General features: G+C 36.1%; 4 protein-coding genes across 5 annotated transcripts; 2 read left to right on the top strand and 2 right to left on the bottom strand.

Moving 5' to 3' along the window:
* Window positions 1–436: 436 nt before the first annotated feature.
* On the top strand, window positions 437–3,183 carry LOC132315603 (uncharacterized). The gene is made up of 2 exons (XM_059813937.1): window positions 437–958; window positions 2,121–3,183. Exons 1-2 carry the CDS (start codon window positions 569–571, stop codon window positions 3,042–3,044), a joined length of 1,314 nt encoding a protein of 437 aa, XP_059669920.1. The 5' UTR covers window positions 437–568; the 3' UTR covers window positions 3,045–3,183.
* A 1,550-nt stretch (window positions 3,184–4,733) lies between these two features.
* LOC132315602 (N-alpha-acetyltransferase MAK3) lies at window positions 4,734–10,037 on the bottom strand. Of its 2 annotated transcripts, none has more exons than XM_059813936.1 (4): window positions 9,689–10,037; window positions 9,493–9,562; window positions 8,458–8,513; window positions 4,734–5,171 (listed from the first exon to the last, which is right to left on the bottom strand). In XM_059813936.1, the coding sequence occupies exons 1-4, from the start codon at window positions 9,884–9,886 to the stop codon at window positions 4,953–4,955; spliced, it is 543 nt and encodes a 180-aa protein (XP_059669919.1). In that variant the 5' UTR covers window positions 9,887–10,037; the 3' UTR covers window positions 4,734–4,952. The 2 variants fall into 2 exon arrangements, with proteins under 2 accessions (XP_059669919.1, XP_059669918.1); XM_059813935.1 differs by having other exon boundaries at window positions 9,442–9,562; window positions 9,689–10,036.
* A 937-nt stretch (window positions 10,038–10,974) lies between these two features.
* Window positions 10,975–21,253, top strand: LOC132315601 (cytochrome b-c1 complex subunit Rieske-4, mitochondrial-like). Its single transcript, XM_059813934.1, has 2 exons — window positions 10,975–11,303; window positions 20,373–21,253. The coding sequence occupies exons 1-2, from the start codon at window positions 11,108–11,110 to the stop codon at window positions 21,014–21,016; spliced, it is 840 nt and encodes a 279-aa protein (XP_059669917.1). The 5' UTR covers window positions 10,975–11,107; the 3' UTR covers window positions 21,017–21,253.
* Window positions 21,254–21,518: 265 nt separating this feature from the next.
* Window positions 21,519–23,515, bottom strand: LOC132315600 (protein COFACTOR ASSEMBLY OF COMPLEX C SUBUNIT B CCB1, chloroplastic). The gene is made up of 4 exons (XM_059813933.1): window positions 23,068–23,515; window positions 22,665–22,789; window positions 21,976–22,128; window positions 21,519–21,847 (listed from the first exon to the last, which is right to left on the bottom strand). The coding sequence occupies exons 1-4, from the start codon at window positions 23,440–23,442 to the stop codon at window positions 21,661–21,663; spliced, it is 840 nt and encodes a 279-aa protein (XP_059669916.1). The 5' UTR covers window positions 23,443–23,515; the 3' UTR covers window positions 21,519–21,660.
* Between the last annotated feature and the right edge of the window lie 458 nt (window positions 23,516–23,973).

The following is a 23,973-nucleotide window of genomic DNA, read 5'->3' as shown; positions in this document are numbered from 1 at the left end:
CGTGGACCAAAATGCCCTTTGAACTTGCTTGCTTTTTGATATTTTTCTTAGTTGTTAGCGTTGTTAGTGACAAAACTTGATAATAGGTATTTTTATCTAAGTCACAGAATCATTCTCAACAAGTGTCGCTCTCCTGTTCCGAACATGCTCTTGCTCTCACACTCCGCGTGCACTTTAACTCAAATTCTCACTAATTGTTACTTAATTTTATAATTTTTGTGCTCTCGCTTGACCTGACTTAGATTTTTGTTTTGTAAATTTTTGGCAAAATTTGCATCCATTTAGGCCATATTCAGTGTAATTATTAAGTCAGGAAAAAATAGTCCATTGGGGATAAATATTAGACCCAACTTCGAAGAAGCCCAGATGTGCAACTTTGGTAAGTGGGCAGGACTGATTTAGAAAGATCGCTTAGTTGGAATTAGGAAAGGAGTAGGGTAGCCTATAAAAGAAAGAATTGGCTACGGGGCAAGAGAAAGGAAGGGTTATTACACAACCTGAACAGAAAAGAAAGAAACCCTAATCAATCGATCTCTGCTTTGCTCTGTGGAAGGCATCATCATCATCCATGGAAGAAAGTTTTAGGGTTCGTGTGGACAAGGTGTTCGGCTCTCTCGCTTTTTCAAAGTCATCGTCATCTCCAGCTCCATCTTCGTCTCTTACTTCCCAGTGGTGTCTGACCGACGAAGAGAAGGAAAGAAGAGAATGGAACCGAGAAAGAGATAGCCCCGACCTGGACCATCTCCAGCCTCAACCCTACCCGTCCAACAACCGACAAAATAGACCCACCCGTATTGAAGACCTTTCGGAGGCCGACGAACTTGAAGACCTCAGCGACTTTGAAGAATCAGAAGATGATGGAAACCAGCGATCCTCACGTCAACTACTCAGACAACCAGATGACCTTGAATTCGACATTCGATCCTCCATTGGTCTCGATCCTACTCTAGACTACGAGGTATGCTACCACCATCTAATGATCTTCTTATTACTATTTCTCTCCCTCTCTATCTATATATATATATAATATGTGTTTGTGTAATCAAGACATGATCAATCTGTTATCATATCATCTTTTTGGTTTTCTAGGTGGAAGTGCATTAAAAAATAAAATTTTGATAATAATAAAATCCTTATAATCATTTATTCAATATAAGAAATTGAAGATGAACTCAATAAAAGATTCAATACAGGAAACACAATCCATGTAAGTTGCGATTTATATATGAGAAGGAGCCCCATGTAAACAAAAATTATAGTAGTTTCATATACACCCCACCCAAAATCTACAATAAAAACTTAACCAATCTCATATTCTTTTTCTCATTCCAAAAGTACAATGAGTTCAATACTGAATGCTATAGCTTAGCTATACTCCAGATGAAAGAAAAGATGGGCAATCTATCTTTTCAAAGATATTGCCCCGACAAAAAAATTATTCTTCTGATAATAGTCCTTGTTCCTGGTCAGAAATATACCGAAATCACCTTTCCTATTCTTTCCCCAGACCCCGCTGCGAAGAAAGATGCTCACTTCAACTATTCCCCTCCTTCCATATGCACCATCACAACAACCATACATTGATCCATCCATCAAGAAGACAAGAACTCACAATACAGTCTCTCTCTAGATGCACGTGTTTTTTAAAAGGCATTCATCCGTAGATCCATCCATATATGGCTTGATTGATTGGAACTCAATTTAACTCCGTCCAGTTTGCTTAAAAACTTAGTGTATGAGAATTGCTCTGCATACCCAAACGCATCAATGCATAAAATGTATACCCACTTTGGTGATCATGAAGTTAGTTTCACCTTTTTCAATTAATGACCATAGTTAATCTCTTTATCTTGATGCGTTATTATCAAAGGTATTCTCTGAATTTAAAATAAACAAAACTCAAACTTTGGATTTTGTTACAAAATTTGCCCACACTAAACGACAGCAAGTGCCAACAGTTTATACTTTTGTTAATGTACCATCTAATGTCTTTACATGATTTTTTCATATTGCCTGAGCGTAAGAGTTTATTTTTGCTCTTAATTTCTACATTAAGAGTTTATCCCTCTCAAATGGAGACTCTGGATCTGAAATTTTTATCTTCTCCAATTCTTCTGCAGGACGAGGAAGATGAATTTGACAAAGTGGCTGTTGGCAGGGAAGAGGCCGGTGATCGCTTGTATATGAGTGATATTACTGATTATGGGACAGATATAAATTCTCACAACGAACTTCCCGATACATTTAAGGATGTCACAAGAGACCCTCGTGCAAATCACTCGGCTGCAAAAATTAGGCTTAAAGAAGATGCAGAAGCAGCTAGTAATTTTGGGTTTCCACGATCTTCTGAATGTATTGGTCGACCTGCTGTGGATACCAACAATAGTGAAACGTCAGAAGATGTTGTACACTTGAAGTCGATTCTGAAGAGGAGGGAAAATCAGATGGACCCGAAATCACAGAAACGTGTTCGGTTTGACCCTGGATGTACAAATGATTGTGAGGAAAAGTCTGAAGGAGCCAAAGATTTAGCACTGGAAACCTGTTCAATGGAAAAACCTAGAGTGCCAGTAGGAGCATCTTCCCTGCCCCAATATTCTTCGGGTGTTCCTGATTATATACAGAATCCTTCGAAGTACACACATTATACTTTTGATTCATCATGTGATGTTGATGAAGAATCTAATAGGAAAGCCTACATAGACTTTCTGAATCTGATGAAGAGGTCAAACACCAGTGAGTCACAGCCAGATGACACTTCCATTGATCTACCTACATCAGTAACCTTCACTCCAAAAAAGAAGCTAGGTGACAGTTCCATGGTAAAAAGTAGGACTGAGTCCAAGCAAAACTCGGAAAGTGCTTGCAAGGAGTCTATGCACAAAAAAGGTTGGCCCATTAGCATTGCCTCTGGGTGTGCCGAAGAAAGTGAAGTTTGTGCAATGGAGGAAGATGAGGCAGAAACTGCTGCCAATAAAAGCAGGAAATCAGGTCGTCAGTATCGGGCAAAGGCCAATATGGAGTTAGATGAGACTGCTTCTTGATGGGCACTTGACCATTCAGTAAGGCACTAGGCCAGTATTTTATTTCGCATGTAACCCTGATTTTACTTTTTTGGAATGTTACTATGGTTTTTTTAAGTTTGCAACACCTATAATTTACCCTCCTCATTTTGCTCTATAAGGTTTTGACCGTATTAAGATGAAAAAATATTTTTATTTGTATGTATGCAAACAGGAATCAGACTGCCACATAGGAAATGAGAAATCGCAACCTAAGCTGGAAAACATTTTTCTTACTGTTGTTATAGTAAATATTGAACCTAAGCCTCAAGAGGGGAATGGTTCTATTTTTCTTGATGGCCAGAAAATGTTCTTACCTCCATTCCCTTTGTCATCACTTAACTGCACAATAGAAAACTATGAAATGTTAAAAGTAATTTCGTCATGTACATCTTTGTTGCGAATTGAACCATTTGGGCGCAGTTGTCATTTGTAGAATTAGAACTAAACAGTGAATTACTGGGAGGTGCTGATTAGGGCAAATGAGTTGTCAGCTCTCTCCCCCCCCCACCCGTGTGTGTTTAAGTATATGTTGCGCAATTGATGAGATGCATTTAAAATTATTAATTTCTGACCACTCCTCGAATGATGCTTTTGTGATGAAAGATGATTGGGGAAGGTTAAAGTTTTCTGTGAATCAACTAGTGGCGAGTAAAAACAACATACCAGGTGGTGGTAACTGAAGACCATATAGATGGTTTAGCTGGGGGCTTTGGTCCTGTAATATTGGTGGTTCCTTCTAGAGGTGAATTCGAGCTGATTTTGCTCACAAAAAAAGGATTACAGGGAAAGAAAATGGTCCAAAGTTGAGATAATTTGAAAGAAGATGATAGGCTACACCAACGGGTCTGTGCCTAGTGGTATTGGCTTCTTACTTTTCAAAGGAAGGTCAGGAGTTCAAATCTCAGAAGAAACATGTGCGCGTGAGTATCAACTAGGAAAAAAAGAAGATGGTGATAAGCTACTATTTACCATAAATAGTTAACTCGCACTTCTGAATCATATAAAAGTGGATTAATGTTACAAGAAGAGAGTTGTCCCACGTCGGATCCGGATGGGAGAGTGATTGGATATATATGGCCTGAGTGTCAACCCTACCTAATAACTTAAGTTTTTGGGTCGGATCGCGAAGCACCTACTCGTTACAACTGGATAATAGTGGAAGAAGCAAAATTACTTGTGGTTGCTATCCTAATCTTTGTATTTTGCTTTATACAATAACTATTGACATGATGCGAGTGAGAAACCGAAAACACAGATACTTTTTAGCAGGTTTGGGACTTTCAGATGTTTTCATTCCAATCAACTGCAGAAATTGAAGGAACATATAAGCAGTATAATCTCTTCCATTTTGTATCAGGAGGGCACTTTATCTTATCAATACTTGAGATGGTTTTGTGTGCATGACATTAATATCTGTTGACTCTTTATAATTAACTCCTGGCGTCGTGTACAATATGATCCCTCTTCTTCCTAGTTTCCTATTTGTTATTGACTTCACTCAACTATGGTGGTTACATGCGTGCATACTCATGCTCCCACTCGTGCAATGGTGACGAGAGTGCATAACATGATGTTAAAATGACACGGGATGCTTATTTGCCAATTAAACAAGAGAGTTCATGGTTTCACGTCCTGCTGCTCCAAAAGTAGTAGTACAAAGGAACAAAGTTTTCTAAATGGTAACAAAGAATAATTGCAAAGAATTAAACATTATGCGAAGGAAATATATGTAGGATAAATTCTGTCACAAATATATGGTACAACACCCTCTATGATTCTACAATACAATGAAACATTCTGTGGTTTCTGCAACATCTTTCTTTTTTAAGGGTAGACTGAGTTGTCTAATAATCATATTTCAAACTTTGAGCTTTGTAGCAGAGAACTTTATTCTGGTGGTACATGATCATTTTGCCCATGGCTCTCATTTCCAGTGGCCATCATTGGAAGGGAACAGTATAACTCTGGGTGGGGAAATAATAGCTTCAGTCGAAAAGCATCAACTCCATTCAGGTAGTAACGGAAAAGCCTTTTTGCCCTAATAAACCCAAGACGGCCATATAGTGCAAGTGCTCCCTTATTTGTAACTTCTGCTTCCAAGGTTACCTTGAGAATTACACAAAATCATGAGCTAACAACTTTACATTTTCAATTCTGACCATGAAAGATATAATGCATTGACAAAATAAGACAATACATCCAAATCACATTACTGTACAACCGGGGGATATGCAGTAGGGATTTGTTACATCAAATGGAGTATGGCTGAATCAGAAAGAGCATTAGAGTCGTAGACAATTTAAATAGGTTTCTAAGATTCCAGAAAAACAGGAGTTCCAATATATAGATTACTTGTGCCTGTGTAAAGTGTAGGAAGATTTCAAATTCTTTTCATATCCCTACAATGAGAATGTTAGAAGTGAAGAAATTGTACTGGTCTACCTGTCTTGGTGGCTTTAGGTCTTAACTTTCAAGCCACAGGTCAAGGTTTCAAGACTGGTAGAGAGAAGAAAGAAATAAAGTGAATAAATTGTGAACACATTCTTTGCTATTGTAAGAAACAAACAAGACAAATGCATCAATTATTCATGTATAAAACAAGTTTCTATAACATATATGTTTTGGATATCACAGGGCATCAACTCATGTGCAGAGACTAAAAATGTGTGAATGCAAAATACAGCAAGCTTGGATGGCTTTCAAATCCAAGAGTTTGGAAAGAAATGAGAACCACATGTACATATACATACATATATGTGTGTGTGTGTGTGTGTGTGTGTGTGTGTGTGTGTGTTATATTTACAAATTACAGGGCAATGACTAATGTGAAGAGACAATTAAAAAAAAAAAAAAAAAGGAATGCACATATATGTGATGCAATCATGCAACCATAGTAAGAGAATGGACTCAGAGATTATGTTGGCTCAGTACCTACCAAAGAAGAAAATTATTAGCACAGATTGATGGACAATGATTTCTCAGAGCAACTAATTTGGCATGGAATACATGTCTAAATAGTCTCAAGCTCAACACTGCATTGTTACAAAATGAGCAGTATTTTCTCTCCTTCAGTTCAAAATCACTAGGCTTGAGGCTGCATAATTATCATCCCTTGTTATATTTAGTAGACCACACATCCAGAAGGTTGGATTGAGGAGGATTTTCCAATAGAGATCGAGATGAGTAACTAGAGTGGAGATGCTTATCAAAAAATGTGCAACAAATGTAATAGAAATTAAAGACAACACTGTGTGGAGCTAGCATTGTTGAACAGAACAGGAGGCAATCAGATATAAAACTCAACAACCATTTGAGGAGCTGCATAGAATTGAAAGGGACAAGTTAATCTGCTGGATATCTAAGAAAAAAAAATGGGACATTTTACATAATATTCAAAAACTTAAAAAGAATTTTTCTATAATTTCCCTCTAAAAATTTCAAAAGTAGGTTGTGGCCAATCTTTAATATTGAAAAGTGAAAGTAGTTTTTTCATTTCTCAAATTAAGAAATTAATTTAAAATTCAAGCGCATGTTTGTGTGCAAGGGGGAGAAAAGGTAGAAAATAGGGAAGAAGAGAGATAGATCTTTGTGAAAAGGAGTTTTCAACCTTGTGGAAGTATTCCTTGTTCAATCTTTAAATTTTCAGAAACGTAGTCATGAAACAGCCACTACCTAGTGTTAATCTTGTCTCAACAAGGTGCGGCAAGGGTGAACTGAATATAAAGCTTTTGTTCTTGGGAGTATTGTGTGAATCCACTGGATTTCTATAAAAATAAATAAATAAATAAAATGGGGCCTATTTATAATATTCAAAAACTTAAAAGAATTTTCTATAATTTCCCTCTAAAATTTTCAAAAGTAGGTTGTGGCAAATCTTTAATATTAAAAAGTGAAAGGAAAGTTTTCATTTTTCAAATTACGAAATTAATTTAAAATTTAATTTAGAGGCCGTCTTTTCTCTCTAATGTTACGAAACCTTACGTGTGAATCGATAATACAAAATGATGGATAGATAGATAGGGATATAACTAGTAGAATTGGAGCAGGTTGGACAAATGGAGCCAACTAGTGGGATATTATGTGATAAAAGAATGACACATAGGCAAGAAGGAAAATTCTATAGGTTACTAGACTAACTATGTTGTGTGGAGCGGAGTGTTGGGATTTGGGCCCTAAAAAAGAAATAAGAACAATGCCTTCATGTAGCAAAAATGAAAATGTCAAGGTGGATGAGAGTGGTGTTACCAGAAGAGATTGGGTCACTAATTAAAGAGAGAGAAATTAGCCGTGGCATCCATTGGTGAGAAAATTAGAGAGAGTAGATTTAGTTGGTTTGGACACTTACATTGGAGACCTAGTGACAAGTCGGTCAAACGAAGAAGACTAGTTGTAATAGAAGGTAAGAGACAGAAAGGATGAGGTTATTAAAAATGACTTAAAAATGTTAAATATAGTAGGTGTAATGGCATGTAATAGAAAGGAGTGGAGAGAGAGAATTCATGTGGCCGGCCCCATTCATATGGGATTAAGGCAAGGATAATGATGATGTTATTAAACCTTATGTGTGCACCTAAGTGCATGAGCAGGTATGCACAAGTTCGTGTGCAGTGTCACTGTGTGCAAGGGTGAAAAAATGAAGACAATAAGGAAGAAGGGTGATAGCTCCTGACTTATAAAAAAAAGAAAGAAACAAGAAGGGTGATAGCTCCTCGTGAAAAGGAGTTTTCAATGTTGTCGTAGTATTCCCTGCTCAGTCTTTAAATTTTCAGAAAACGTAGTCATGAAACGGCCACTACCTGGTGTTCATCCTATCTCAACAAGGTGCGGCAAGGATGGACTGGAATCCTGGATATAAATCTTTTATTCTTGGGAGTACTGTAACATAAATTTTATTACTAATTTTCTCAATCTAGATTCTAGAGGCTCCTCAAATTAACATTATCCCATGTCCTTTCACCTAAATTTATGTCTTTTCTGTTTTGTCCCATCTACATACTAAATTGTGTAAAAGTAGATAAAGCCCCATAAGAAATGTCCCCTGCCATTGCTTCTCTTTCTTTTTGAGTAAGAATTGCCATCTACCTTTAAAAAATAAGAAGGTAAGAAAAATTTCAAAAAACCCTTATGTAGTTTTTGTCTTAGCCTCTTGTCTAGAACTCTATCTTTACGAAACTCTAAATATTCTAGGAACAGGAAAACTCTAGTATTTTGGTCATGAAGAAGCAAGTACGAGAATAAGTGAATTAAACAGATACACTCTTACATCAATATTCAAACCCCTGAGTTATAGAACTAAGAGTTTTTCCTCTAATAAAATAAAAAAAGAAGGAAGCAATATTGCCTGATTGAAATAATAACCCCAAGGAACAGCCACACTGCAATGACAACATACCTCTTCACAACCTGATTCCATCATAACTTTAATAGATCTGGTAACAAGTTCTGTAGCTGCAATAAGAGAAAATATTGACTTAAATAGCAGGAATATATATTAAACAAAAGAAAAAATTGTAGTTAACACATCATCTCAAAAAGAAATACTCTTAATCTTCATATTCAAACTATCTTTCTACATTTGATCTTATTTTTTAAAAAGTGATGATCTTTTCTACACATACTCCTACAATTTATTAACTTTGGATATAAATGATTTCTACTAAATTATGTATCGATAAAAGGGCTTTACCCAGCCTATGCAAAGATGTAGGCAAGGATTACAGGAGACAAAGTTAAACTTTGCATTATTTTGCACAAAGTGATTGCTCTGAGACTCAAACCTAGTTGAACTTTTACCTTTGAACAAAGCAATGACCTCTCTTTATCAACTCAATAATTTGTTTGTCCCATAACTCACATTAAGACATATAAATCGTATCATCACCACGCATTGTAGTAAAACCTTGCTTTACATTCCACTACAAAGTATATGATGACAATATTATGCAATGAGTCTAATAATTTATCTAATATTTCAACATTTTCTTATGGTTATTAGCATTACATATATATTAAAATTGTCATGAACTTTGAGATAAATGGAAGGTTGAGAGATGTATTAATATTTGCAGTTACATGGTTTTGGTCCTTTTGGAATATAATAGCTTCTGATTCTAGAATCATAGTTGGAAGTATAATCAATTAAACCAAGGCAATACATGTAGTTCTTGAGCATAGATTGGGATCTGTATTAGAATAGTAAGACTTGGGCATTGCCATGATTTCTACAATTTAGAGAGCTTTAAGTGTCAGAATAATGTAATTGTCGGCAATTGAAGGCTTCCTTATGAACCCAATGTAATTCCAGTGCAGTACTTATACCAAATATTTAGTAGATAATAAAAAGCTTAAAATAATATATATATATAGAGAGAGAGACCAATTCCTCTGCCTCTGTAAGGCTTGAGGACGACGAGCATTGCAATGTAACCTCTGAAAGTATTCCGATGCTCTCCCATCTTACAAACAACGGTGCCAACACATTTGCCTTGGTGAAAAGCCTGAAAATCACACAAAGCCCGCCACATAATTTATTATTGTTATTATATAAAATAAAACAAAAAACATAAAAAGTAATTAAGAATTATAATTATTGTAGGAAGAAAAGGGAAAGAAGTATATTATACCAAAAAAGAGAGTTGGGGCCAGAGGTAGACGAAGTATCGGTAGGTGAAGATGGAGTAGGGTTCGCTGAGTTCTTCATCCACAAGCCCCATGATGAGGGGTAGGTGATGCTCCCCACCGTAGCTCACATATTCTATTTTTTCCGACGATGCCTCCATCTCCATCTCTCTCTCCTCCAACTCGTCCACACTTGTCTCCATCTCTCTCTGTCTGTGTGTGTCTCTCTCTCCTCTCCGCTGAGTATACCGGCGTATGTGTTGTTGCTGCGCATCAGAGGCACATGGTACCACGTGCTAAAGATGTGCCGTGGAGTTTGGTCTGGGCTCGTCCTTGTGCTCGACCTAGCCCCAAGTGTGTTTCTTTACCTTTCTATATGGATCGGGTTGGGCCCATGCTAAAAACTTGGTTTTCCAAAACAACCCGTAGGCTCCACTTTGATTTGGGTCAATTTGTTAGTATAAGATTGGAGATGTAACATGCGCTTATCCATTTAAGTAAAAGCTCGACAGGTGGGCGCTTACCCATTTACCTAAAAGCTCAAATTATTGAGTAGTGTTGCATACCCACCCATTTATACACACTTCAATCCCAATCAAAATCTGATGTGGGACAAGTTTCACTTGTAACATTCTCCTCCACCCGAACCCGCGCAACGCCCTTGTTATTGTCGGACCACTACCTTGCTTACCCGGGGATAAACCCGAAAGCCCTCCGGGCCTGGCGCTTGGCGTGATGCCAGATTAAGAACTGATTCTGACTCTGATACAAACTGTAACGGGGTGGGCGCTTGCCCATTTATCCAAAAGTTCGAAGTATTAGGGTAGTGCTGCATATCCACTCATTTATACACACCATTAAAATCCAATAAGGGACAAGTTTCACTTGTAACACTAGGCCACATTTAATTTAATTGATAGACCAACTAGGCAATTGAATGACACAACTGCCACGACTAAGTCCTACCCTAATTTCTATCATTTTAAAAATAAAAATAAAATTAGTGTAGTTTAAACTTTAAATTCAATTCAAAAAATCTTGACAAATAAATTTAATAATTGTTATAATTTATTTTGATTTAAATGTTATAGCTAATTTGGTAAAATTATAAATTAGAACTTAAATGGAACAAAATTTTGAAAGTGGGATACTTGCTTACAGTAAATTGATGGAAACCGTAGAGACGGAACAATGGGTAAGCGAAGCAGATATCCGAATTCCGATTCGAATGGATATGGTATTCGTTCCTTTCTACCGGGCCCTCGGTATTTCTCAAATTAGACCACGCCACGCACCTCCCAACTCCCTGCAAAAACCAATGCAAATCAAAATATAGACAAGACAGAGAGAGAGAGCCATTTTTGAAAGGGGAGAGAGACTGAGAGAGAGAGCCATTGTTGAAAGAGAGAGCGAAGAAGAAGAAGATGTTGAGAGTCGCAGGTAGGAGGCTCTCCTCTTTCTCATCGTCATGGTCATCGAGGCCGCATCAGCTACCATCCTTAACCTCGTCGGCTATCATCTCCGACTATCCCATCAACGGCGTTGATTCCTCGTTGGATGACCTCGGATCCACCAACTTATTTCCATTAGCTCCCCAATTTCATCATCTTCCATGCAGAGGTTAGCTTTTCTCATTTACTCTTTTATTATTACAACTATCCAATTCTTTATTTTGATTAATAATGCGTTGGAGAGAGTATGGAAATGATGAATCTTTTGTGCAAACGCAATCTTTTTACTCAGATTAAATGATTCTAAATTGAACTTAAATTATAATACAGGCAATGCCCGGTAAGTTTCTGGCGTTGCCACTAGATCCAAATGATGCGTTTTTACTGAACCATTTTTTCTTCTCACTTGTGGTAATTTGGTGATTAGCAAGAGTGATTTTTGTTTCTAAATTAGGGTAGGGTCAGTCCAATAAATTATTTTTGGACAAGTCAATGAAGTCGACCTTTTTACCATGACTGATGACTGCATCTCACCAAGCAATGCTTACCAAAGTGCTGTCTCTACAAAGGGCTAGTGCGATTCGCAATGGACGGTGAAACTCTAGAGAGGCAAAAGCTTAATTATTTTTTAAAATACAAAAAGTTTTGTTATTTTTATGTTCATGAACAGTGATTGGTGTATAGGTATTTTCTCATCAGTGATTGGTGTATCCATATAATATTGAAAGGAAAGTTTCATAAAACAATTATTAGACTAGCCACATTTTATAGAATAAAATGTTGGACGACAAAGAAACAAATATGCATAAAGTGAGTATAGTGGAAATATGAATATTGAGATGGATGTGTAGCAACACAAAAAAGGATACAATTAGAACTGGAAACATTAATTAGATGATTGAAGTGCTACCCATTGGAGATAAAACAAAAATATCGATTAAGATGGTTTGGACATGTACAAAGCAACACCGTTAAGTGCACCAGTTATAATATGACGTTGACCACATTGATTGTAATGTTAGGAGAAGGGGAAATCAAAATTAACATTGGAATAATTACCGAGGGAATGTATTATAACATGTGGTTTGACTGAAAGATACTTTGGGAAGAGACTTTGGGTGTATTTTCTTCCCAAAGGAAGATCGTAGTTCTGCCTTGTTGGAGGATAAAAGTTGGTTGCCTTATGCCATATGAAACATAGAGACTTCTATAGAGGAGTTGTGTTTGTGCCCAACATTTTTTTCTACTACAACACTCTATAATTGTGTTTGACACAACAAAAATGTTAAATTGTGTATTTCAACATAATTTTGATATCTTATGCATGGCCAAAGCGTTCCTCATGCAAGCAAAATTATAGTTTTTAAAAAGAATATAGTTGTTAAAATATTTATATTTAGAGAGAGGTTATGGGGTTGTGTGATATAATTAGTAGTATACCTAATCAACAAAGCCTTTTGTTCTTTAAACTATTTGCAGTGGGTTACGTTGATTGTGTTTCACCATTCGGCTCTATCTAAAGTACTAGTCTCAATTAAAAGCACATTTTATCTTTTCTTTCTCAAGTATGTCAACTCATGTTAGTTTTGGTCAATAGTCTCAATTAAAAGCACATTTTATCTTTTCTTTCTTAAGTATCTCAACTCATGTTAGTCTTGGTCTTCCCATCAATAGTGTATTATGCAAAATGATATTTTAATTTATTCAAATATATATATTTTTTTTTGATAAGTAATAATGAATTAAAAAAAGGCGTTCAATTTATTCAAATAAATTAGTTTATGGAAATCTCTCTACATTATTCAAAATTAAGTTTTTCCCATGTAAAGGCATATATAGATATGAATTTGTATAAAGCCTTGTCCTCCCCATGTTTGTTGTACTTCTTCAAGGTTTTGTTGTGTAGGTGTGTCCATGTTACATGGCTTCTGTCTTTAAGATCATACTTCATAAATCCTTAACATAACTTATACTTCCATAATTCATAATACATTGAAAACAACATTGACATTTTAGAAGATCAGAGATTTGTTTTTTAAGCAAATGATTGGCTCCTAGGCAACTTATCAAATCTAAGATCTCTTGACTAGTTAAATTAGTCATCCAGATGGGTGTCTGAAATTCTCTACAAGCTTGAAGTTCATGTGGATTTTACATATCAGTCTTGAACAATGGCTTATAGTTAGCATGCAAAATGCAGCCTTTGTGTATTTGCCTTAAGTTCTGAACATGAAATATCCTCTCAAGAATCCATAGGAAGTATGAGAATGATATTGAAGGGGAAAAAGTAAAACTATATGAACTGACCAGCAGCCGATAATGTTGAAACATTACTCTACTCTCTCAAATCCAAATTGAGATAATCAACCTAAGAAGAAGAACTAACCGTCACATTACATTGATATTGAAAAAGAACGTAGACACAAACACAACCTCCTAATGCAAAGGTTGTCATGCCAACCACTAGAGAAACAAGGGAATTCTTAGTAATTGTCAGCATACAGAGGATCAGATACATTTGGATCGAGGACTTGAAGATAATTAGAGGAAAGGAGGAGGGAGGACTTATCTTGTGTTTGTTTTAAAAATTTGGAGGAAAGGACAGGAATAGGAGGGAGGAGGGAGAGCCTTACTCCTTGATAAGTGCTTTGGTTATCCTTTCAAAAGCTATGTTACCCAGACTCGGTTATGGAGCTGGGTACTGGTAATACATGTCTAGAGGTTGGATTAATTCATTTCTCAATTTATAGATACAGGGACTCAGCTATAAAGTTCCAAAAATTGGATACAAGTGCTTGGACAAATATTAGAGATTTAGAGTTTCCAACTAGCTAAACTAAGTAAACAATATTCTTGTTGAAATTAAACATTAATTTCCTTAAAATTATTTATTATTGATTTATTATTATCATTTTTTTTATAAGTAAGAAATATTATTATCATTTGTTGCACAGAGAGAAGATGTTGAATTTTGATTCTCATTTTTAGATGTAAGAGACATTTATGTTATTATATAAAAAGAATAAAGAGGACATATATTAGCTCATTTCTCTTACTAAGATGTTTAAAGAAACAATTTAAAATAAAGATGAGCGTGCCATCTTTACTGCCATCTCTTTAAAAAAGGAAAGAAAAAAAGAAAGCGACATGTTTTCTGATCTTTTAATCTTTTACAATGATTGGTTACTTCCAGAATTGGTACTTATCAGTTATCACATTTATTTATTTAATTATTTTTTGGTAAGTTAGATTGTATTAGAAACGTTCAAGCGGGGAATGCATCCCATAAAGCTACACAAGGCCAAAAGCCTCTACACTCTCAAAGAGTCCAAAAATTCCCCATTGATTTACAATTTCTCCCCAAAACCCGACAAAAAAAAAAAGAACAAATAATAGAGAACTTTAGCACCCCATTAGGATTCTCCTTGCCATCAAAAGATCTCCTATTCTTTTCAGTCCATAAACACCACCAAACACACAAAGGCGTTACCCTCCAAAAGTCATTGGCTTGAGCATCCACTGTACATCGTCTCCAAGCCTCAATCACCCCTGGAGGACCTAGGCATAACCCAATGGACCCAAACAAACCCAGCAATAAGTCCCAAATGTCCCGTGCCTCATGGCAGTGGAATAGGAGATGATCCACCGTCTCCTCATCTCTCTTGCACATACAACACCAATTAACAATAACAATAATTTGTCTCCTCCTTCTGAGGTTGTCCAGAGTTAGAATCTTTCCCGGAATAACTGTCCAAGCAAAAAAAGCCACCTTGAGAGGACGTTGGAGTGCCAGTATCACATTTATTTATTAAAAAATAATTATAAGTGGTCTTAGTCTTGAAGAAGTAAAAAAGATAAGTATTGTGGTCTTGTAGAAGTCAAAAGGATAAGAACGCATGGTCTAATGTGATTTTAAAACATGCTGCAACTAAGGAAACGTGGCATCAGGATGACCTTTAATTGGCCACCCATAGCAGGAGGATTTAAACGGACTTGAAAATTCCAAATGACGAGTGAATTTACACTTTGCCATACGTAGGAAATCATGCAATAGCAGCGTGCGGATGACACAATCGTCTTAAACCTTCAAAGAAACTTTTTTTCAAATTGGTAACCTTAATTTTGAATCAGAAACTATCAAACACATCATAGATGACACCCGATCTAACCAAGAAAGACAGAATTTTTTTTTCAAAACCCTCACCAGAATCCATCGAAACAATATTCCACGAGCATCTCTTCATTTGTCGTGTTCAATAGATGTGAAAGTGTCCGACCCTTGTCTTGTGCATGTGTCCGCATGTCCGTGTTGTGTCATGTCGACACGAACACCTTGGGGTAACGTGGTGATTCCAGGTAAAGTAGTTCAAAATGGGAGGATTTAGGAGGAGTCGATCGGAGATTTAATAATTACCAGTTTTATCCGGATTTTTTCTTCAGGTAAATTCTTGTTTTGCCCTTATAAGTTACAAATTTGAATCAGTATTCCCTTTTCTAGTTTTTCCCCTTTGCTACTTTTCCAAACACAATGAACATGGTTATTTTCCTCCTCTTTTTTTTTTTTTTGTTTTTTTCTTCTTTCTTTCTTTTTCTAAAAGTGTTATCCTTCACTTTCATTTCCCTTTTTTTTCTCCAAACGCACCATTGGCCTTTTTCTTTTTCCTTATTTATGGATCAATTGACTAGACATATTTAGGAGGAGCTTCCGTGGTTTATGTTATAAGTTTGATAATTTTGGTTTAGTTGAATAAAATAAAGAGAGATAGATGTTGTATTAAAAGTTGAGAGGGAATGATAGAATCAGGAGGATTTAGAATAAGTAGGATTAAAATTGAATGTGTGGAATGTGATTTTTAACAAAAATATATTTATACAACTGGGAAAAAGTGAATATTAGGATTAAAATTGCATTTATGGAATGTGATTTTAGCAAAAATATATACAACTTGAAGAAAAATGAATATCAAAAGCCAAGAGATATATAAGAATGAATTTGTTATCCAGTCTGGATTTTTAAATAGGAGAGATTTGACAGGATGTTCTTCACAGAAATAAAGTAAGATGAGTGTGGAAAAGAATAGGATGTGTTAGATAAAGGAATGCTATTGGAGTATTGCCTTTTTTTTCCTATTTGAAACTCAAACACCCCCTTTGCCTCTATGGGACTTGAAGGTGAGGAAGTACCACTAGGTTAGAGCCTGGACTATTGGTTGAGCAACGTTATTAAGAATCTGAAAGGAAAATTTTATAATATTTGAGCTACTAAGAAATGCCATGTCCGTAAGGTAAATGTGTTGTTATAGAATTATGGTAAGACAAAAAAAAATAGAGATGATAAAAGCAAACTTTAAAACAATGTTGAAATGATACAAATAGCTCAAATTTGATATAAAAGATGAGAGAATCAGCTAAAATGGTTGTGCGGAAGGAAGATTGGTAAATGCATTGGTTGATAACTGCACTTATGAGGTAGATTGATGTGGTTCATGTAGAGAGTACTGTTAAAGAAGAGGAAGAGGAAAACATTAAATTGATGTGGTCTGTAAACTAAGAAAGAGAGAAGCCGAGACCATAGATGGTTGAGTCTTAACACCACCTTAATCTTATTCTATGTACCGCGTGCATTTACTCCATATGCCCCCTTAAAACCAAAGACAATGGACAATTGCATATTTGTAATTCCTCAACTACTACCTGGCTTCTTTTGTAAAGACGAACATGAGCTGATTCTGTGACATATTTTCTTCTTAATAGTGAGAAAATTAGAGGAAGTAGACTTAGATGGTTTTGACACATACATCAGAGACCTAGAGATGTGCTTGTCAAATGAGGAAGACTAGTTGTAATGGAAGGTAAAAGACGGAGAGGGCAACCAAAAATGACATGGGAAGAGGTTATTGAAAATGATTTTAAAAAATTAAATATAGTAGGTGAAATGGTATGTAATAGAAGAGATTGGAGAGATAGAAAATTCATGTGGCTAACCCCATTCATATGGGATTAAGGCAAGGATGATGATCATCATAAATTCATAATCTAAGTAAGTCAGGATCTTGCGACATTTTATTTAATTTATGCAATTGATATTTTTCATAAACCCAAGACAAGATAAATTAACAATTTGTACTTGGCATCCTTTGTTCCTTGCCAAGATTAAATGTTTAGAGATTTCACATACTATTCGTGTAAAATGGTTGATTATTGGTGTTGTTTTATGGTTCCATATATGTTCATTATTTTCAGTTAGACTTTGTTGGTTCTCTTCCTTCCATAAGTAGTACGTATTATGTAATTTTTAAAGGGAAGCCATTTTGTGTAAAAGAATACCTTAAGTCAGGTCTAAACCTAGTCCCCTCTCCTAGCACTCTGGTGGTACTAATAATGACTTCACTTTTTCATCTTATTCACTCTATTGGTTTTTTTTTAGATACATGTAATTGGAGGAATGATGCTTATGTGTCGATTGGTTTTATAACCCAATTTTTTTATTTATTATTATGTTGATAAAGCAGCAGAGTTTGCTCAAATTTAATAACAAACGATAGTGTTTCCTTTTCTTTTGCATTCTTCTGGCACTTTATTGGATAGCAATGGCAACGGGGTGAGTTATGGATGATTTGTAAAACCCTGCCCCTACTCGATTACAAATGTCTTCTCCCGTCCCTGTCCCAAACCCGGGATGGGTTTATATGCCCACTCTCCTCCCCATCCCGACAATGGATTTAATAGCCCGTTCCCACCCCATCTCAACCCTATATACATATATAGATCTATGCATATGTATATAGATCAAGATACAAATCAGAAGAAAATCCTAGATATTTATGTATGTGTGTATATAATATATATATATATATAGAGAGAGAGAGAGAGAGATCTAGCTTATCATGACTAGCTGCTGGGAATTGGAGATGCTAGTAGAAGAGAGATGATTTTAGATGATCGCTGGAGAAGTGAGTTTTCACCATCGATGATTGTAGACAATTTTCTCGCCATAAAAGTGATTATTACTAGCCATAGACGATCGTCGACCTTAGACTCCTGGATGATTTCCGATTGGGGAAGGAATGAGAGTGGAGTGGAAGGTGGCTGAGAGTGGAATCAAGTGGGGGTGGTGGCTGGGTAAAATGGAAACTCTAAGTCCCTAAGGAAATGAGAATTAAGATATATATAAATATAGGTAAGGGCGTTTTAGATATATAATTATAAAATAAGTGTATCAATGTCATTTCATTATATAATAGGGGTTGGCTAGGCAGAACGATGGCACACCCGTTTATTTGATCAGTAATAGTAAATAACATATTTAAAAGAAGTTGTAGCTGTTATTCGGAAAAAGAACAGGATGATAATAATGAAACTAGTAATGAGTGGAAATTTATTTAATGCAACCATCACTCGTGTACACCATCTGGACTAGATAGACATGTTAACATATAATGTTTTGAATATAGCGCTAAATTATAGCAAATGAGATAAATCATGTATAGGAGGATAATTTAATGGTAATGTAGGAAAAGCTTGTGGAGCGTATGAGATGGTGCAAAAGTTATGATGTTTTCCTCCAAATGGGTTGGCGATTTTAAATGCATATACTAAAAAATTATAACTTAAGAATAGTAGGTAATGGAATTTTTTGAAAATAAGATGTTTAAAAGAAGTGCATGTAATTTACAAGACGAAACTAACATGTTATGATTATATGGAATAAGATTGATAAATGTATTTAAATTATATCAAAGCAGGTTCTTTTTTTTTCTTTTTTTTCTTTTTTTTTTTTTTGACAACTAATGTCAGAATAGGTTCTTAGAAAATCAAAATGAAAACCATTATCTAAAGTTTAGAATAATATTGTAGTAATCTCTATATTAGAGAATAATTTTTCACACTATCCGGTGTAGTGGATTATGGAGGTCTAGGAGAGAGGATGGTGTTGGTTGGACATTGGTGGTGGTGATCAGTTTGAGACAAAGAGAAAGAGGGCAGAGAACAGAGGACAAGGAAGGGGGGAGAGAAGGTTAAATTTGGGGGTAAATTAGTAATTCCACCCAATTATCAGCAATTTAGATTTTTATGGATATAAAGTAATGGGGGTAAATTTGTCATTTCACTACCAACCATCTACGAACAATAAGTTTCTTTCTCTGACGGTGTTAAAGTGGTTTTCATGAAGGTTTAAACCGATGGTGCTAGAAATTTAACCTTTAATTAAAGTTATGACCTCAATTTTTTTGATAAGTTAAAGTTATGACCTCAATAAAACAGAATGGTGAAATATGATTCATGCAGTGGACTCCAAATAGTTGAGACTGTGTTATATTTAGTTGGGTTGAGTAATTATGTGTATTGCCAATTTGACTAGTTATGTAATATTGAGGGAGGAGAAAAGCGGGCTAGTTAGGCTATATCAGTTGGTATGAGTTAAGGAATAAAGGCGTGATGTTTATAGAGTAGCTTTAAGGAAGGAATAAAGGTGTGATGTTCTCTCAACTCATATGAGACCCCTTGAGTAGATATTGAGTGCGCCACGCGTGCCATGTATTAAGTGTACCCACCCAATGAAACTTAACTTATTATCTCGTTATCAGCAATTTTGTAAGTAAGTGGGCCAACTTTTTTTGAAATAACACATTGTCATTGGGTAGGTACAGTGGTACACTAATAACATGGTGCGCCTGGTGCATCCAATATCTACTCAGACCCCTTTGACCCAATTACTCCTAGTGTTTCATTTGATGAGGGAATTCTTGGCACCCAAAGAAAGCATGAAGGAAATTTTTGAAGATTAATGAAGAAGATGGAAACACCACTCTTTGTGGGTTAGTTATTGCAACCTAACTTGGAAGATTAACTTCTTTAAAGCACAACTGGTGCCTTGTTTTAAAGTTACTTTTATAGTGATGTCTAGGAAATTTGTTGAAAACTGAGCTGTAATGTTCTTTTGAATGTATTCTTCGATAATTTTGGTTCTGCTCCCATCCTTTAAGAAATGTACCTTCTGTAAGTGGTTCAAACACATACTAAAATATAGAATTTGTGAACTCAGTCTTTGATTATGCATTTTGTTTAAATGTAACCTCTATAGCAAGTTTTTAATCTGATATTTCCTCCTCATGTCCTCTTTCCTTTATTCAGTCATACCTTCCCGTGCTAGAATGGCAAGACAAAAGATTTGTTTGCTTCCTGTTGACATGCAGTAAAGACATAGACTGTTATTGGTGATTGATTTATGTTGCAGGCTTTGCTTCGGAGTCGCTCACCCCAAAGAATGAAAATAACATTATTCCAGACACTCCAGCAACTGTAGCAGCTGTTAAGAACCCCACCTCCAAGATAGTCTACGATGAGCACAACCATGAGCGTTACCCACCAGGTGACCGCAGCAAGCGGGCATTTGCCTATTTTGTTTTGACAGGTGGAAGGTTTGTGTACGCTTCCCTGATTCGCCTCCTTATCCTAAAGTTTGTTCTCAGCATGTCAGCTAGCAAGGATGTTCTGGCTCTGGCCTCTCTTGAGGTTGATCTCTCCAGCATTGAACCTGGCACCACTGTGACTGTTAAGTGGCGTGGAAAGCCAGTCTTCATCAGGCGCCGAACAGAGGAGGATATCAAGCTGGCAACCAGTGTTGATGTGGGATCTCTCCGTGATCCGCAGGAAGACTCAGCGAGGGTTAAGAATCCAGAATGGCTTGTTGTTGTTGGGGTTTGCACCCATCTGGGTTGCATCCCCTTACCAAATGCTGGTGATTTTGGTGGGTGGTTTTGCCCCTGTCATGGTTCTCATTATGACATCTCTGGCAGGATACGCAAGGGTCCAGCGCCGTACAATCTGGAGGTACCAACTTACACTTTCTTGGATGAGAACAAGTTACTAATTGGATAAGCATCGAAGATGAGGTTTCTTTCCGGTGGATAATGAGACGTTAGGATCTCATCATTATGTATTTCATTCATAAATTGACTAGCACTTGTTGCATATATATTTATTTTTCTTCTTCCCCTATGGAAATGCTTAGTGATGGACATGTAACTATGCATATTCCCATTGCTATTGAGGATGGTTTTGATCTGAAACTCAATAAGTTGTCCACAAATTATATAAAAATGTTGATCTTTCATAGAGGCTGCTTTTTTGATAATTTAATAATCCAGGTTATGGTGTTCAATGCTGATTTTTCAATTATTATTATTATTTCTTTTATCCCAAATTATGTCTCTATTGATGAGGTGCAACCCATTGAACGATGAAGTTGCCTTGTTTGGTTCCATGTTGTGTAATAAGATATTAAGATCATGTTCGACTGGTTGCTGAGCTATTCTAAAATTCCAAAAAGAATGTTGAACCAACTCAAAAATAGATGGTGTTCTTATGATTTTCCAGGATAGAAGTAAAAAGAATACACAGTAAATTATTTTGAGAAATAGTGTATCTGACTTTTAATTATCCACAAAAGATGTGCATTGAACAAAGTCTAGTCCTGTTGTATGCTCACAGGGATGATGGACGTAATTGACAGACAATCATCATCACCGCTCAAAGATTCCTTTAACATACACCATGCCTTTCTCACTCAGCTGGAGCTCCTTTCTCATTTCCTCTACTTGCTGGTCATCTCCTTGAACGATGATCTCTGTCAGCGTTCCATCACCTGCAACTATCATTTTGACCTTGATCTGCTCCTTTCTTGATGCTCGTTTCCAGTAATAGAGTCCTCTGTTTCATTCCCAAAACATTAGTACGTTATCTCTAGTTACTGAGTTGGATGGTTGACAAGTAAACGGGATTCTAGTTACTGAGTTGGATAAATAGAAAGTACAAGATTAGTGCAGTGCAGCACTTACGCCAACGGACTTAAGATGGTAAGCCAGAACCAATTATTGCCCACATCTGGAACAGTTATAGTAAGTACAAGGGCAACGCTCGCTAGGCTTACGCAGGTGCAGAATGTGAGAAATGCTGCTTGGCTTTGGCTTGGAACCATCATGCCCTCAAACCTTCAAGCAAAGAGAAACATGTGTATCAGATACACACACTAAGCTAAAATAGCATGGGTAACGAGCTACGATTGAACCTTGGTCCGTGCTTAGCATGGCAGGGAATCAGAATCTGTAGGTAACAAAATACAGTACCCACCTAAACAATAATAATAATAATAATAATAATAATAATAGCATACTAAAAATGTGCGTTTCTCATGAGGGTTGAATTGAGGGCCTGTGGCTTAAGCATTGATGGTCTGAACATTGAAGGTGGTGGTGTTCAAAACTTCTTTAATTTGCCATATGAGAATTATCAAACTATTTGGGTGACTCCAGTGCAATTACAGATTCACTGTTGCTGGGTGAGTTAGCAGTTAGCACAATATCCTAGCAATATAACAAATTGAGCAAAGGATGTGCTTTGTCCAAACAAAAAAAAACAAACAAACAAACAAACAAGAGTTAGTAACAAAATGTAATTCGTAGAAGATAAAGATAAGCAGAGGGAGGGGGAAATGGTAGGTGGTGGGGTTAATTTACCCATTACTTACGTGATGGTTTCTCCTCTGTCTAACACCACAAAATTGTTGCGGGTGAAGAAAGAGAGAATTTCTCCAGCCAACTGGTTAGGCACTTTCTTCCCTTCCCCTTCTCTTATAAATGTCTTCTGCACAATCTGAGTAAACAAACCACAATGAAATTTTTAAGTCATCCCTAAAATGTGAAGACCACAAAATAACAATATATAACAAATTATCTATAAATTTCTCAGCCCAAATAATATAGCAACTTCATGAATCACTAATTTACTCGATCAACCAAGATGTCCATTAATTATTATTATTATTATTATTTAATTTTAAAAAGAAAAAGAAAAATTGAAACCCTCACCTACAAATTAGTCAAGTTATAAATCAAAATTATTGAGAAAAAGAAGGAAATTTAGTTAGGCACCTTAGATTTAACAGAGCGCTTGATGAGGGACCATAGGCCTGGAACAGAGATGACAAAGAGACCCAAAGAAGTGTAGTAGCTGGCGGACGAATAGCCCACACTGTCTGCGAGTAGAAAGACGAGGTTGTTGTGATTCTCTCCTCCTCCAAGTAGTGCCGAAGAAGAAGAAGATGATGTTAATGTAACAGCAACATCTTGGAGGAGGAGAGAGGAGGAGACTCCAACTACGAGCCTCCTCCTCCTCCTCCTCCTCCTGGTGGGTCTTATTGGGGTTTGAGCCGGTCCAAGCCACGGTTGGTCTTCGCTGAATTCTCTTCTGCTTCTGAATTTGGAAGGATAAGAGAGCGTATGGGATGATATTACTTTAGCTGCCATTTCCCACAACCTCCAGAGAGGATAATAGATGATAGATAGATGAGCAGACTGTACTTTACTTTTGTGTTGTGTTGTCTGCCTATTTATTTTACATTTACCTCTTATCTCACCACCATCCCTCAAATTATCCCATGTTACAATTGAAAAATATGAGATAAAGTTGGAACAATCTAATGATTTAAAATACCAATAATTACACAACTATTGGGAAAATAAATTGATGGAGGAGAATTATTAGGTGAAATCTGCGAATTAATGAAAATTACAAAATGAAAAATACACCCCTAATAAAAAGATAAAAAGGGAGTTCACTGAGAGATGATGTTTATTTAGAAAAGTTAATATACCACGTTTGCTACTAAAATTAGTAAATATCAACATGTATAATAAACAAATCTGCAAGTAATATGATTTATTTACCAAATTTGATAAACTTTTGAAAAAATGACATAAGAAATATATATTTGGACAGTTTATAAAGTGGAAAGCGGGTTTGATGTTGTTGTTACCATTAAAAAAAGCAAATTTCGT

This window comes from Cornus florida, unplaced genomic scaffold (assembly GCF_030987335.1).
Source record: "Cornus florida cultivar Cherokee Brave unplaced genomic scaffold, ASM3098733v1 CherokeeBrave_3.0.0_Hap2_Chr07, whole genome shotgun sequence".
In the NCBI taxonomy this organism is placed as follows: domain Eukaryota; kingdom Viridiplantae; phylum Streptophyta; class Magnoliopsida; order Cornales; family Cornaceae; genus Cornus; species Cornus florida.
This window is presented reverse-complemented; position numbering and strand designations above follow the sequence as displayed.

Excerpts from the sequence above, each read along its gene's own strand:
- LOC132315603 (XM_059813937.1), top strand. The coding sequence starts at position 569 with ATGGAAGAAAGTTTTAGGGTTCGTGTGGACAAGGTGTTCGGCTCTCTC. Across the intron at positions 959-2,120 it reads ATCCTACTCTAGACTACGAG|GACGAGGAAGATGAATTTGA; the intron begins GTATGCTACCAC and ends ATTCTTCTGCAG.
- LOC132315602 (XM_059813935.1), bottom strand. The coding sequence starts at position 9,886 with ATGGAGACAAGTGTGGACGAGTTGGAGGAGAGAGAGATGGAGATGGAG. Across the intron at positions 9,563-9,688 it reads GGCCCCAACTCTCTTTTTTG|GCTTTTCACCAAGGCAAATG; the intron begins GTATAATATACT and ends TGTGATTTTCAG. Across the intron at positions 5,172-8,457 it reads TGGAATCAGGTTGTGAAGAG|GTAACCTTGGAAGCAGAAGT; the intron begins GTATGTTGTCAT and ends GTAATTCTCAAG.
- LOC132315601 (XM_059813934.1), top strand. The coding sequence starts at position 11,108 with ATGTTGAGAGTCGCAGGTAGGAGGCTCTCCTCTTTCTCATCGTCATGG. Across the intron at positions 11,304-20,372 it reads TCATCATCTTCCATGCAGAG|GCTTTGCTTCGGAGTCGCTC; the intron begins GTTAGCTTTTCT and ends TTTATGTTGCAG.
- LOC132315600 (XM_059813933.1), bottom strand. The coding sequence starts at position 23,442 with ATGGCAGCTAAAGTAATATCATCCCATACGCTCTCTTATCCTTCCAAA. Across the intron at positions 22,790-23,067 it reads AGCGCTCTGTTAAATCTAAG|ATTGTGCAGAAGACATTTAT; the intron begins GTGCCTAACTAA and ends TTGTTTACTCAG. Across the intron at positions 22,129-22,664 it reads GACAGAGGAGAAACCATCAC|GTTTGAGGGCATGATGGTTC; the intron begins GTAAGTAATGGG and ends CTTTGCTTGAAG.